Below are 14,301 nucleotides of genomic sequence, written 5' to 3'. Positions count from 1 at the left end.
TTTTTTTTTTTTTTTTTTTTTGCTTATTAAATAATATATATTATTAATTACGAGTTTAATTTCTTAAGATTATATATTTTTAATTATGTTTACAATTTTAAATATGTGGCCTTTTTTTCATATTAAATAATATAATTATTAATGATGAGTTTAATTTCTTAAGATTATATATTTTAATTATGTTGGTAAATTTTAAATATGTTGGCTTTATACCTTCCTAATTAAGACCTAATTTTCAAACTTTTGTTTCTAAAATTAAAAAAAAAACACGAAACTGAATATAGGGAAAGGACGAAAAAACGAGTACAATTTTCAAAAATCGAATAGTTATAAAATCGGTTAGTAAATTAGCTTATAAGGAAGTATATTGAAAACAACGAATGAATGTCGATATCTTGACACCGCTACTATATTCCATATAAGAAATGGCACTGGAGTCAAATTTGCAAGTTTCATTTATCCTAAAGTTATAAAAGTGGGTCCAAAGTCTAAAGGTCTTAATCAAATTTATCTTTAAAAAAGTTGCGCTAAAATCGGAATCGGAACATTTATGCATTGGTAGGTTGTTGGGCTTAACCCAACACCTTACAACACGAGCTGACAACAACCATGCACCACATATGTTCGTGTTCTCAAAGGCACCTCTCTCTTTCAGAATGGTTTGCAGCATCACACCAATTCATCTCAAACTTGGTAATTAAATTCTATTGCGGTGACGATACAGTAAGGGAGGTTCGGTGAAAAAATAGCTCGCCCCTATAATGATAAAATAATAAATATCCAGTTCATAACTCTGATCATTGGAAACAAGAGTTCTTTCTTTGGCAAGAAAAATCAGTTTTAATCCTAGAAAAGCTGACAACAATGGGCATGGACAAGGTAATCTTAAAATCACAAAATAACTATTTCCTCAGCTTGAAGACAGTCAAGTTGCATTGTAAGAGTTATGTATTGAAATCCTCTCAGGAAATTTCATATTTTAACAGAATAAGTTAAGGCTTCACACTGAAGTTGAATCAGAGCTGTTGCTTCCCATGGAACTTTGTTTCCTTTCAGCTTGAAGCGATCGACACAACGATTCGAGCTTTTCTTTCTGATTCTTGGTTTTCTCCAGCTGTTTCTTCAAGCCTTCCCGCTGCTCAACCAGAATTTAACTCAAAATACAATACTATAGTAATGTAAAGACTGATTAAGCTCTTAAGTGCACTTAAAAAGCAGGACCAATGTTCTTTAAAGCACTGAGGCGCACTTAGCCTCCCGAGACATAGGTGCAATGCGCAAAAAGAAGTGTATACCGTTCTTTGTGAGGTGCACTATATATAAGAACATACATAAGGAAGAGACAGCATGGTTATTCGTTTTTAACTAATAAAGAAGAAAAACCGTAAAGGCAAGGCGCTAGACCTACGCACACGCCTCACGGTCCCTTCCAAAATACCGCTTAGGACAGCAAGAGCCTAGTCTACATAGTGATTTAGTTCACATAAATCTGACTCTAGTCTGTTGTACAGCTAGATGAAGCACATCATTTGATTAATGATTAGTGAAAGTCAATGACAAATGTCTGAATTTGTAGTTCAAACCAAGAACAGTAGAGATTCAAATATGTATCTTTAAAACAGATTATTAGCAATTCAAATATGTAACGTTCAAAAAGATTATTAGCGCTTAATGGGCTATGCTTAAATTAACACAAATAACTACGGATGAAACTACTACTTCGGAATAACAATGTGACATGCGGTTTCCAGAAATGGCAACATGCCCACTCAATAAGGCAATAAGGTACATGCATTTATGATATTGAGTTTATATCTGCAAAAATTAAAATGAAAGCAAAACAAGCATATGATGAAGCGTAAGGTTCTTTTGCAATATGGTCCCATTTACTTTCAAGAACAATAATACAACAAACATTTATTTGGATAGTTATCTTTTAAATGCTTTTTTCTTTTAAAATAGCTCGTCTCGTACTTTAGAACTAATGCCATTTTTCTTCCTAAATCACGAACTTGCGATTAATAGTATTTTCAGGTGCACACTCACTTTAATCTCTACCAGCCACCCAACCATAAATTTTTTTAAGTATTTTTTTTAAATAGAGACAAACAACTGTTTTTGAAACAAGGAATTACTGTTTGATGTTGCCAAACAAATATACAATAAAATTATAGCAAGTGTAGGTATACCTCATCAAGAAGCTCAATAAGAGTAACGTCTGATTTCTCACATTTGCTCTTCAAGAATGAATTTTCCTTCTTGAGTTCCTTGATGGATTTTGTCATCTATATACATAGAGAGAGAGACAGACTAAACAATTGAGGAGAGAAGAGCACAAGTAGATAGTAGTTTAATCAAGTGTATCGTGCAACAAGAAAGCCATTGGGGACCTTTACCCCTCTTTAGAGCGAGAGAGAGAGAGAGAGAGAGAGAGAGGTGAGTGGGGGAGGAAGAGTTTACCTTCTCAATTTCTTGTTTGAAGGTTTCAAATACCTCATTGCTTTTTAATAATGCATCCTGTAACATTAATTAGTACATAAACTAAGCTTAGATTAACTTGGTAAGTCATTCCATAAATGACGTAACGTAATATCATTAGAAAAAATTCATTTATATGAAATATGTTTCTAAATTAATTTAAAAAATCACTACCAAACTCAAGCCCTACTTGGAATTGTTGAAATTTTTCTCCATCAGCTGTTAGTTGTAAACGCAGATTCTTTTCTGTTGCCAATAATTGTGAAATTTGCTCTGCATATGATTTCATTTGAGATTGTTCCTGAATCAATTTCTCCTCACATTGCTTAGTTTTCAGATCAGCAATCTGAAGTTCTAGTGTTTTCTGCTTCAACTGTTTGTTCATGTACAAAACATTATGAATCAATTCAGCCTCACAAAATAAATAGTTAAACATGCAAGGTGTACTGACTTCAGCCACAGAAGTGTAAACTTTACCTTCTGTGCAAATTGCTGTTCGGAAAGAGCAAACTGGTCAATTAGTTGCTTCAGTTTATTCCTTAAGCTGGATATATACAAAAAATTGGAGAACCAAAAGAAAGAAATGTCATTTTTATAATTCAAGTCCTCAATTAACTATTCAAATAACGTTTTAATGGGAAAATCTAACATATTGATATTGTTTACCTAAGAAACTAACGTATACTAATTGCTCAAAGATAAGTACAAGGAGAGGTCCATGGATAAGGGAGGAGAAATTATCAAATGACTATAAGAATGTTGCTCTTATGAACAAATGGTTCTGCCAGTCTAGAGCCCTGTAGCACAAGATTTTTGGCAAGTTTGGGGATCACTCGAATGGTTGGGTATGTACGCAAACTTAGAAGAGCTATTGTTGTTATCCCAGATCCTCTCCCCATCATTTACACCACGGGCAAAGAGATCAGGGCATTTGGTCCTTCGAGTCTACAAAGGTTCTCTCAAGTAGTTCAGTTTTTATAGACACCTCTACAATTCTCAGTATTATAGAAGATGCGTCCCTCATTTTTACTTTTAGAAAATGGTAGCATGGCATGCACTTATAGAAGTTTATGCCTGGGTACACGGTATTCAAGGTTAGCCTTCACATAAGTTAGAAGCAAAAACAAAAACACTTGTTTATTTTAACTATTTTAGCATAAAATGAACTTCATCTTACATTTCATTCTCTTTCAGCTGGGCAAGGCATTCATCCTTTTGCTCTTCTAGCTTAATGCTAACATCCTGTCAAATAATAAACACGAGGAATATAATAATAAATAATAACAAGCACAGAGAGAGGAGCCCTGATTTACTTAACCTAAGTATAGATTTGCCTGTTAAGTTTCATCAAACAATTTACATGCATCCTTAAACTTAGTTTTATTATTATCATTCTGTTTGACAGGAAACGCTATCAGTTCTATGAATAGGTAATTGGAAAGGAGAAAGGACAAATAGCAGGTCCAACGATTTATTTTCAAAACAAGAAGATCATGACTTACAATTGTTCCCTCAAATTAATTAAACAATTCTCACCTACTGGAGGAAATGTAGATATAAAACCCATTATATCTTTAATTGTTTTACAGTTTATACTCAAGTTACTCGCACAAAATCATACCTTGATTGCATCCTGAAACTTGACTGATAATTCTGTTCTCAGGCTCTGTCCCTCAGTTGAGACCCGTTTGCATTCATCCTATGTTTCATTTGCGTAGATATTATTATTTATTAGAAGGTAACTTAAATAGAAAAAAAGTAACGATAGAGATGATTGAACGGAGAAGAAAACAGGTATACAATGGAATTCAGATAAAACTGGTGACAGATCAAGAAGAAGAAGAGACACATACTGACATAAATACCCAGTCAATACCATACACATCAACCGGAACCTCAATTTCTATATACATATGTCGAAGTGTCATATTAGTTATTAGCTTTCTCGTAACAATTTAACAAAAAAAAAAAAATAAAATAAATAACATTTGAGACCAAATTTATAGATTTGTGGAAATACTATAACTAAATTGAAATGAATTTAAGTACAAATCAATGTTAAGAACCACCAAAAATAAATAAATAACCGAGGCTAAAATTGTAATGAACAAATTAACTTTTATATGGATAAAAACTGTAGATCATACCATTAGCATTTTGTTTTGACGCTGCAACTCCCTGCATAGTGACTCCAACCGGTCCCGGACAACAATAGCTGTGATAGGAGATGATGACATTACAAATCCGTAGCATGCAATTCCCAAATTAGGTATCATTGAAAAGCAAACCAATTTGAATAATGAAAGGACAGAAGAAAAAATTTCCGGAGAGAGAGATGATAAATGAGATAATGTTATCATGCTATAAGCATGACCAAATCTTTTGCCCAAATAAAATAAAGAATTATTAACTCCTACAAAGTTTTATTGACCTCCAAATAATTGAACATAGGTGTTTTTACTGTAATATAGCATATGCAAAGACAAAGAAAAAAGAAAAAAAAGAACTCTGCAGTAGCAAAAAATAAGACTGATCTAAAGTGCAGCAGTGTGGATTATCTTCAGTCTGCTACAACAAATAGGTAGACATTCTTATTGAAAATACAGAAGCAAGTCCATTCATTGCCCATAGGTCAGATAAGAAAGAAAACTTCCATTTCCAACAAAAGGCTGAACCCAGAAGCTTCACTGAAGCTATATGAAAAGAAAGTAAAAACATGAAAAAGAGGCTCACTTAGCTTAGAATTTGCATTAAAATTGAGAAACCTTTGTTGGCTTTTTAAAACAGTTGACAGACATCCAAACAATCTAATTGCAATCAAAGTTCATACTTCTAACTTCACACTATCTTGTAGGTATAGTGCTCAATTTGTTGTTAAAGACCAACGAATAACCAACATACATCATCATCTGGAATAAATTTCAAAAGAACTTGAAAATCAGACAATTGAAACCATAAAACTTGTCAAAGTTCACATCTATACTTGCCTGCATCTCTTTCTGTAAGAACTTGGTGATACTTTAAAGTAAATTCAAGAAATTCCTTTTCTGTCTTAAATGTCCGCTTTGGATTCTTGCGTTTGACTTCAGCACTTTCCTGAAAGTTAATGCACCTTAGTACTCCCAACAAAATTGCTGAAGACATGGGAAGTAAAACATAGCCTTCTATTCAACCAAATTCAGTCCATGGTAAATCACTGCAATGCTCCATAGAAAAACTCATTGTCACATCTTTTATCTAACAGGATAACTACCAGTGAGAATATTTATGAATGAGTTAAAAAATTATCATGACTTTTATACAACATTAGTTGCTACAAAGCACTGTCAATTACTTGTCCTTCACAACTAACAACATTCTTTAAAAGTAGGTGTACTAAAGCATGATGGGTCTTGGAGCTTCGGTAAAAACCAAAGAGAAGGCAGGGCTTCTTTTTGTGGAGCCTAATAGCAAAATGCTGATAAATATTTTATATATGAGAATTGAGATAAGTTTCCATTATAATAAGAGGCAAAGGAAAAAAGAAAGCAACTTCTGATATCAAGTCCAAGAGCTAACATTTGAAAATATTTACAAGTACTTTGGGAAACACAACGAGTCCACATCAGTTGTACAAATCAAAGAAGTGACCAGGACGTATTAAATTTCCTGAATCTTGCAGAAAACTAAGAAATGCAGAAATAAGGTCAAAATAAATATTACCCATGCTAAAATGCAAAGAAGCAAGCAATGCAAAATTACTCACAGGCTTTATGTTTTTTGCACCTTCAACAACCTTTGTGGACAATATTTCCTTCTCATGTGTTGCGGATGCATCTAAGTCACCACCTGTGATGGAAAGAAGTAATAGAAGATAATAATGAGTACACTTCGACAACAGGAGCAGCAAAACTGTGAGCTACATGCCTGTTTACGCGCATCCCAGCAACCGACTCATACTACAATATTTGACACCGAAAAAACTTCTAGAACATTTAATACTCCAGGTAGTTGACTTGTATAGTTTGAACTCAACCTCGAATACAGCATTTACACCTCGATCCATTGAGCATTGCACCCACAGTAATTGCAGCAAACAAAATTGAACACATTAGTAATTAGATGATAGTGTCCTTCTCCGGTAATTGGAACAGAAGACTCCTAATCACTTCTTTTTTGTCACCGAAGGAAACAAACCAACAAAAGGTTGGTGTTACAATGTAAATGATCCAATATTTTATTGGCAAATCAAAACTAAATTTGCTAATATTTTCCACTAAACTGATTCATATTAAACGAAGGGAAAAATCTCTTTTGGCATCCTTTTCAAATTATATTGTCCGATTTCCTGATCTCAGCATCCCTGCATATCTCTACTTCTCTTTTGGTCTCATTAGCATGGGCGTCTTGTCCCCTAACTTGCCAACAACTGTTAGCATCCAACAGCATTTCTTCAATGTATTGTTTTTCTTGCCAGACAAAAGCAGGATGAAACAAAGGAATGTCATGTATCCATTAATTCAAAAATCGGACCACAAGGTAAATAAATTAACCCTTCTCTGATTGGTATCCTGATTAAGAAAGATAATAATAACAAAAATGCATACAGCAAGGTAAATAAACTAACCCTTCTCTGAACTTTGAGCTTCCTCTTGAGCTTGTCCTTTTATTTTGCTGCATCCAGACTCATCAATTGAAGTCTCGTTAGAAGCTTCTTTAACATTAAGAACGGAAGTTTCTGCTTGTTCCGTACAGCTCTTATCAGCCACCTTTTCTAAACCCTCCGAATTATTAAATTTTTCTGTCTCAGATAAAGCAACAGGAAAACTTTCTAACTTCTGGGTCTTCTCTGTTTTGTACGGTTCAGTTTCAGAAGTTTCCACAATCTCATGCCTTTGCCTATTGGAACAATCAGTTTCTGATTGAGTTTTGTATATGCAATCTAATGGCTTCGCTTGTTCAGAAATTTGAGCTGAAGGTGTTTGAGTTTCTGCGGAGCTTTCAACAAAATCATCCAGCGATGAATTAACTTCAGGAGGGTGATTTAGACCTGGGTTCTCCATACGACCTACATTTTGTACAATCATGATCAGAATTTTTATGCAACACCATATGGGAATATCATCACATGATTGGTCAAAAACGAAAATGAAATCTAGAGCTTGCTATCAATTTTGATTTAAACGAGGTACACTTTTAACTACACTTCTTTAGTAACATCAGGAACTTGGTTCTAGACTCTTACTTTTAGGATGGGAATAACGCAACCTTGTCTACCCAGCAGGTTGAAATGTTTTCACGCTAAATCAGAACCAACACTCAATCTTGGAGACTTGTCTCACGACTTCTGAAGTATTAGAAATTCAGGTAGTCGTTCACCATCATCTTGTGCTGGATGTCCTTCTGTCCCAAAAAAACTAGATGATTCATTTCAACTCCTCTTATATGAGCATCATCTGGACACCACAACTTCTATGAACAAATAAACCGTCATACGGTTTAATCCGACCTCCACCGATAAAGCTACATACCTAAATCGAGGCCTTGGCTAAACATGCTGCTCCAGGAAGAAAATAGCGAATGCAATATGTTTGCAAAAGCATGCCATACACGTAGCCTTAAGAAACCAAATACAATAACAGAAAGAGTCAACCAAAACCTTAGATTACAGGAACAAGAAAATTTCAGCTCAATTTTCAATTTTCAAAACTTGCAGGATAGCACGTCGCTTATATCCTCAAAACCCTCGCAAGATTCAAGAGTTATGGAGAAGTAACCATTTCCAAACTAGAACAGTGCGCCACATGCAGTTCGCTACATTTTCCAAATAACCAAACGGAAAAACAGAAAGCAAACTAAATCCTATCCAGCAAAAGGAGAAGAAATCCGCGCAGTTTCTCTAGAATTTTGAAGCTCGCAAGTCGAAAAGCGAAGAAGAAAATGAGAGAATTACCAAGTTGCTTGAGAACGGTGAAGTTGACACCGGCGGAGCGATCTACGGTGTCCGTGCAGTGACTCAGTCCAGCCCCCGAAGCTCCCCGAACCGATTTCTATAGCGTCAACTTTTCTTTTATTTCTTCCCGCAATTGCCATTAGCGGCTGTATGTATTTACTGGATTTTTTAAAATAATAAATAAAGATACTCTTTTGTCCTAAATTTTTATTATAGTTCCCTTTAGTTCCTAGTTTAAATTTTTTATATTTTTAATTTTTGGGTTGAATTTTGAATTTAATTTTGATTTGGTCCATATTTCTAATATATTTTTTTTCTTTAAATTCCAAAACATGCTAAGCGGAGTGATTTAAATTTCCAACATTACGATTGAAGAGAGCATATATTTTAATTAGTTGAGTTATTCAAGTTAGCGTGTAATCTTTAAAAAATGTAAAGCATGTTCATACACTTTAATTCTGTATCTCGTAGATCCTTAATTTATTCAACGTTTTTTTGTGTACCTGTCAATCATAAAATTGTAAGATTGGGTTCCTATCGACACAAAATAAATTTTATCTTAAAAATGTGGAACTTTGATTGATATGTCAACCGAACCTGAACCTCACTTAAAGTTCGATAAAGCAAAAAGACAATAAAAAAGAATGTTCAATCTAGAGATAAGCCTAAAAGATGGTCAGGACGAGTGTAAGATTATGGCGTTAAGAAGTTAGTAAACTCCAAAAGAAGCTGGCCTTTTTCGATTACACTCCAGATTTGATTTCAAGCATAACATCATCAGTTTGATCTCGAACTTACTCGACAATTTCGCAGTTCAAAAGCAAGTTTGCACATTCAGAATACAACGAATGATGAAAAGTCGACTACACAGGAAAAAAATATGACATGAATGGGGTTAGGTTGTTACTAAGATCTTGTTGACATGAGATCTTCACATAGACACTGATCACTTGCAGCATGCTAAAGAACCAAGCAACTAAGAGCCAAAATCTAACTATGTGCAGACACAAGAACAAAAAATCAGTGATGCTTCTCAGCTTCAAAGGTGGAAAATTTTGGCATCGGCTATTGTATCTCAAGAAGAGGGCTTTTTATTAGGCTTTTTCTTGGCTGTTCTGGCTATAGCATCGCAAATCTCTTTTTTTCTTTTGCTGTTACTGTTGGTATTATTGCTGTTTGTATGGTTCTGGTTGTTGCCACCGCCCGTGCTCGCCGAGCTCTTAGCATGAACTTCGAGGGCATCCTTAACGAAAAACTTTAACCTCCACAACGTAGTTTCACTCTACATGATGCAGCAATAAACTCGATTAATCATTATGTCATCGACAAGTCACATGAAAGGAGCAAAGGGAGCGGGGAAGCATAGCGCATTGCGGTAATATAAATTATAACCTGTGCATCGATATCGAGATCGACCTCCACGGCAGTGGCTTGAAAACTTGGGTTAGTTTCTGCAACAATCTCCAACGCTTTGCAGAGATCTTCTGGAGACAATTTGGTGAGGGCTGCTCCAAGCTTTCTCTTTTCTTCAGTTGATATTTTTCTGAACCATACATTGATAGTATCAGTCCACTCTATCTATTGAGTGCAAGTCATTTTCTAATGTCACAAGCAAATTAACCTCAACCACAAAATATAATGACATATCACTGGTAAAAGTTTTATATGGGGCACGCAACTCGTGCTAGTCAAATTTAAATATGTCAAAAGGGGCCAACCCGACCAAATTCTGAATATCCTACGGAATAGGTAGGAGGGGAGGTTTGGATTGGAGAATAAGGGCTTTGTGTCTTCGACGGTCTTGTATTTCTCTTTGTGCACATAAGCTTGACATCCCTATTGAATATGGTCCAACGAGGGTGTGCTCTCCCTATCTCGGTTTGAATTTAGAGAAAGGAACCAAGCTGTGGTGTGGAGACAGGTTATGTAGTAATGTGATTGTGCAATTATACCAATCATTGTACCAGAAAACAACTTCGAAAGCTGCAATTTGCAATAACAAAAGAGAGAATGAACCTGCAGTTTTGCACGACGAGTTCTCGAAGCTCTTCCAGTTGCATATCTACCTCATAAATCTGAAAACAGTTCATTATCCATGTTTAAACAATCTATTGCTTTTCCCATATAAGATAATAGGAAAGCAAAGGAAGTAGGCTATTTCCAGACAAACTTTCTCAAGATAGCTAAATCATAGGAAAAAGGAGACAGCAAACCTCATTACTTATGTCCCTAGCCATTTTTGCTTGAGCAGCCTCCTGAGCAAGCTGCATATCCAACAGCGCTTCCGCTTCCTCCTCTTCTCGTCTCTTTTCCTGGAAGGTGAGATCGTTTTAGAACTTCGACCACAATTTACCATTTCTTTCAACCAAATGAAGCCATCTTTCTGAAGAATCAGAACTCCCAGGCACCATGAGTTGAATAAGGAATCTTGATCCATTTAAGAACTGTTCTCAAAGTAAACGATTTACCTCTTCAGTGACTTTAGGCAGAAGTTGAAGCCATTTCTCCTCGAACTTTTCGAGCAAAGTCTTGGCCATGACATGAACATCACTTCTCTCTTCATTATATTTCATTGCATTCTTGAAGACTAATCTCATATCAGAACATATCTCTCTCACATTCTTATATCCAGTACCATCCTTAGCCTCCATTTGATTTTTAATTGTACTGAAGTCCATTGGCTTGTCAATTACCTAATAAATACAATACATATGTTACCTGAAGGATTATTCTAAAACCTAAATGATGCTAAAGTTTGCTAAACAATGCTCACGACTATTCGTATAAAAAGCTACCCTTGTAATATCGCTCGTGCCTTATACATTTGAGGTAAGTGTGTACAAGATCGATACAAATACTCCATTTCTAAGATCGGGGACTCCAGCCAAAAAATTAGTTATGCGTAATCCAAATACCTTATTGTATCAAATGAATCTAATATCAATTAAAAAGCTAGATATTCAAGTTTCAAGGCATAGGACAGCACAAAACTAATATATACAGCATTTAATATTCATTTATTTGATAGGGATATCGACCTCACCTCATAATAGTCGTGTAATCGAAGACCTTCCACATCCACTGGCTGCATAAAAGGCCAAGCCCACTTATGCTGTGATAACTGAAAGTCAAGGGAGAAATATCAAGACTGTATGTCGAAATTTGGCAGCTGTAGCTGTACATTTTCAAATAACCCACTCCAAAGTGGTAACATTATATCATCAAAGTTTTTTTTATGAAAACAGAATTGTTTATGGTGACAAAGACACTTAATTTAGTGCAATGACAAGTTCGCCAGTACCAAGCCAATCCCCAATGTGAATGTGTGAACGCATGAATTTCTTAAGAAGCAACCAGAAAGTTCAACATCAGAAAGGCACCCGATGATGCGATAGCATGCAAAAACAAGTAAGAAAAAAAAATTGCCAGGGAGTTGATAACCTGGCGCAATATTGTCCCAAACTGCCGCATGAGTTCTTGCATTCTCTTTGCAGCTGCAGCTTCTCTGCGAGCTGCTTCTTGTTGCTGCTTTTTAAGACTTGGAATATGTCTTTCCTTATCCTTATCCTTTACAACAGAACTACCTTTACTACCGTTTGGCTGCTTCTTTTTCAATGTCAAATAGAACTGTTCTATCTCATTCACGTTTTGCTCAAGCTGCAAGGATAAAAGAAAGCTCAGATTTGACGAACTTGATGATAAAAAAGGATTTTTGTAATCCTTATAGTTTGGGGACGTAAAGTGATTAGACTTGACATCAGTAGTTTGAAATTCAACAGAACTCCTAAGATTTGAATCTTATTCTAGATTATCTGTCTAGTAATGTTGTTGATAAAAATTCAATAAAGATATGAGACGAAATCTGCCCATATGTGGTATTTTACTGCCATGATGAATAGTAATCTTTCCTCCACTCAATTGTTCCTATCCCTTCCTTGTCATACATGTCAAATTACGGAGGCTATCATGCCACCTCTTAAATTGTAATTCAATGTTTTCGTCCCAATCATTAACGATACTAAAAATGTATTTTAAGGAATACAAAAGTATTCCCAAGATTTCATCTATTTTATGTTGATAACACCTAGCAAACAGTAAAACTGCATAAAATTAGGTCTGCCAATGCATTTAGGTTAATGGTATATCATGTTTTACCTTGTCGACCTTCAGAAAAATCTCATCGACTTGATGCCTAAAGCCATCCACTTCTGCACCAACAGTATCTCCCACAACAAAATTACTGGCATCTGCAAATGCTGCATCCATGGGATCCATCTAACTCTGTACAACAACATTTGGTAAAAATGATCAACAAGGCAGCTTTTCGGCATGAAACCCATTGAAACGTGATGGTTCTTTAAGATTACAAACAAAAAAATAATAAGATGCAAATCTTAGGAAGAGTATAATAAGAACAACAAATTAGAACTTCTAGAAAGAGATTATTCACAGAGATCGGTTTTTATACAAAATCTTTCCATTTTTAAAGAAAATAAGAATAAACAACGCGAAATTTCCTCACTGCAGATAGAACCCTAGCCCTACTTTTTGAATCTCCTCACACACGCGATGAACGAATTAAGCAACTGAATAAGAATCATCACAAACTATGAATATGAAATCAAGCAAGAAAATCATGCAATTGATGATACAGGATGAAGCAATTGATCATAAAGTAAAGAACAAACTGGATTTTCTTATTGCATTACCGTAGCACTAATTTTTCTCCAAAAAACAATGCAAATAACCTCCAAGTTAAATGGTGAGCTACTCTACTTCTATGTAATCTAACTTCTATCAAGAGTATAATAAAAACGCAATACGTTCCACATGGATTGATCCTAGCTTTTCCAGTGTCCAATAATCCATAGAAATCCATTCATTAGAACGAAGAGATTTGGAAGTCGTGTTCAAAGGCATTCAATAAAACATGGAATAACAAAGTTCAAGGCTCTGGGTGAGAGAAGAGTTGAAGTGTTTGAGAATTACCTACGGATTCGAGGAAGAAGAAGAAGACGCTAGTTCGATATGAACAGTCTGTTGCTCTCAAGAACCGGACCTTGGATTCCAAAGGGGAATTTGGTCTCTTAAACTGATTCTTTTTTTTTTTCCTTTTTCAAATTATAAGACAAAATTGAAAATTTAATAGATAATATTTAAGACGTGTGCTTTGATTGTTTGAATTTTTACTCTATCCGAGTCAAACTTTATATTTTTAGAGACTCGATTTAATTATAAATTGTTCTCAAATTTTAATACATATTTAAACAGTTTCATATAATATATATTGTTACAAAACAATATTGTTTAAAATTAATATAATATTATTTATAAATTGTTATTAGATTTATATGATGTTTTGAATTTTATAATAGAAATTATATTCAAAATTGAAATTATCCAATAAAGAGTTTTCTAAAACGAATATTTTTTAAAAACTAAATTAATGAAAATATTTTTGAATTTTACATTTTATCACAAAAATATTGTGAATTTTTTAAAATTTAAATAATATCTTAAACTTTAAAAAAAAAATCTAAAAAACTACTTTTAAACTTTAAAATAAAATTAAAAAACTATTTTTAATATTCATTTTGAAAGAAACGTTAATATTTTATTTAAAAAATAGAAATAAACTTTCAAAATGGTTTCAAAATTTTCCTTTTAATAAAAAATATTTTTTAATTTTCAAACCTTTAGTTAAAACCCTTAAAAAAATACTTTTAATTTTTCTTTAAAAATTAAAAAAAAAAAAACAAATTTTAACTTTTTTAAAAAATTAAAAAAAAATACACTTACCAATTTTAAACACTTTTTATTTTTCTCTAAAAATAAAAAATAAAAAAATTAACTTTTTTAAAAAATAAAAAAAAATACACTTACCAATTTTT

The 14,301-nt window shown here is 34.0% G+C and overlaps 2 protein-coding genes across 5 annotated transcripts; both read right to left on the bottom strand.

The window, feature by feature from the left end:
* Positions 1–765: 765 nt before the first annotated feature.
* LOC111487240 (beta-taxilin) lies at positions 766–8,550 on the bottom strand. Of its 3 annotated transcripts, XM_023134586.1 has the most exons (14): positions 8,411–8,550; positions 7,989–8,074; positions 7,703–7,860; positions 7,085–7,525; positions 6,224–6,306; positions 5,466–5,574; positions 4,626–4,693; positions 4,100–4,177; positions 3,656–3,720; positions 2,956–3,022; positions 2,669–2,851; positions 2,461–2,517; positions 2,190–2,285; positions 766–1,135 (listed from the first exon to the last, which is right to left on the bottom strand). In XM_023134586.1, exons 4-14 carry the CDS (start codon positions 7,518–7,520, stop codon positions 1,001–1,003), a joined length of 1,377 nt encoding a protein of 458 aa, XP_022990354.1. In that variant the 5' UTR covers positions 7,521–7,525; positions 7,703–7,860; positions 7,989–8,074; positions 8,411–8,550; the 3' UTR covers positions 766–1,000. The 3 variants fall into 3 exon arrangements, with proteins under 3 accessions (XP_022990354.1, XP_022990353.1, XP_022990352.1); XM_023134585.1 differs by lacking the exon at positions 7,989–8,074; XM_023134584.1 differs by lacking the exons at positions 7,703–7,860; positions 7,989–8,074 and having other exon boundaries at positions 8,411–8,549.
* Positions 8,551–9,123: 573 nt separating this feature from the next.
* Positions 9,124–13,506, bottom strand: LOC111487255 (transcription factor GTE6-like). 2 transcript variants are annotated; one of them, XM_023134613.1, is made up of 9 exons: positions 13,400–13,506; positions 12,566–12,691; positions 11,852–12,067; positions 11,454–11,531; positions 10,879–11,103; positions 10,624–10,722; positions 10,427–10,485; positions 9,803–9,953; positions 9,124–9,692 (listed from the first exon to the last, which is right to left on the bottom strand). In XM_023134613.1, exons 2-9 carry the CDS (start codon positions 12,683–12,685, stop codon positions 9,486–9,488), a joined length of 1,155 nt encoding a protein of 384 aa, XP_022990381.1. In that variant the 5' UTR covers positions 12,686–12,691; positions 13,400–13,506; the 3' UTR covers positions 9,124–9,485. The 2 variants fall into 2 exon arrangements, with proteins under 2 accessions (XP_022990381.1, XP_022990382.1); XM_023134614.1 differs by having other exon boundaries at positions 13,404–13,490.
* Positions 13,507–14,301: the final 795 nt, after the last annotated feature.

Source organism: Cucurbita maxima, unplaced genomic scaffold, assembly GCF_002738345.1.
Source record: "Cucurbita maxima cultivar Rimu unplaced genomic scaffold, Cmax_1.0 Cma_Scf00012, whole genome shotgun sequence".
In the NCBI taxonomy this organism is placed as follows: Eukaryota; Viridiplantae; Streptophyta; class Magnoliopsida; order Cucurbitales; family Cucurbitaceae; genus Cucurbita; species Cucurbita maxima.
This window is presented reverse-complemented; position numbering and strand designations above follow the sequence as displayed.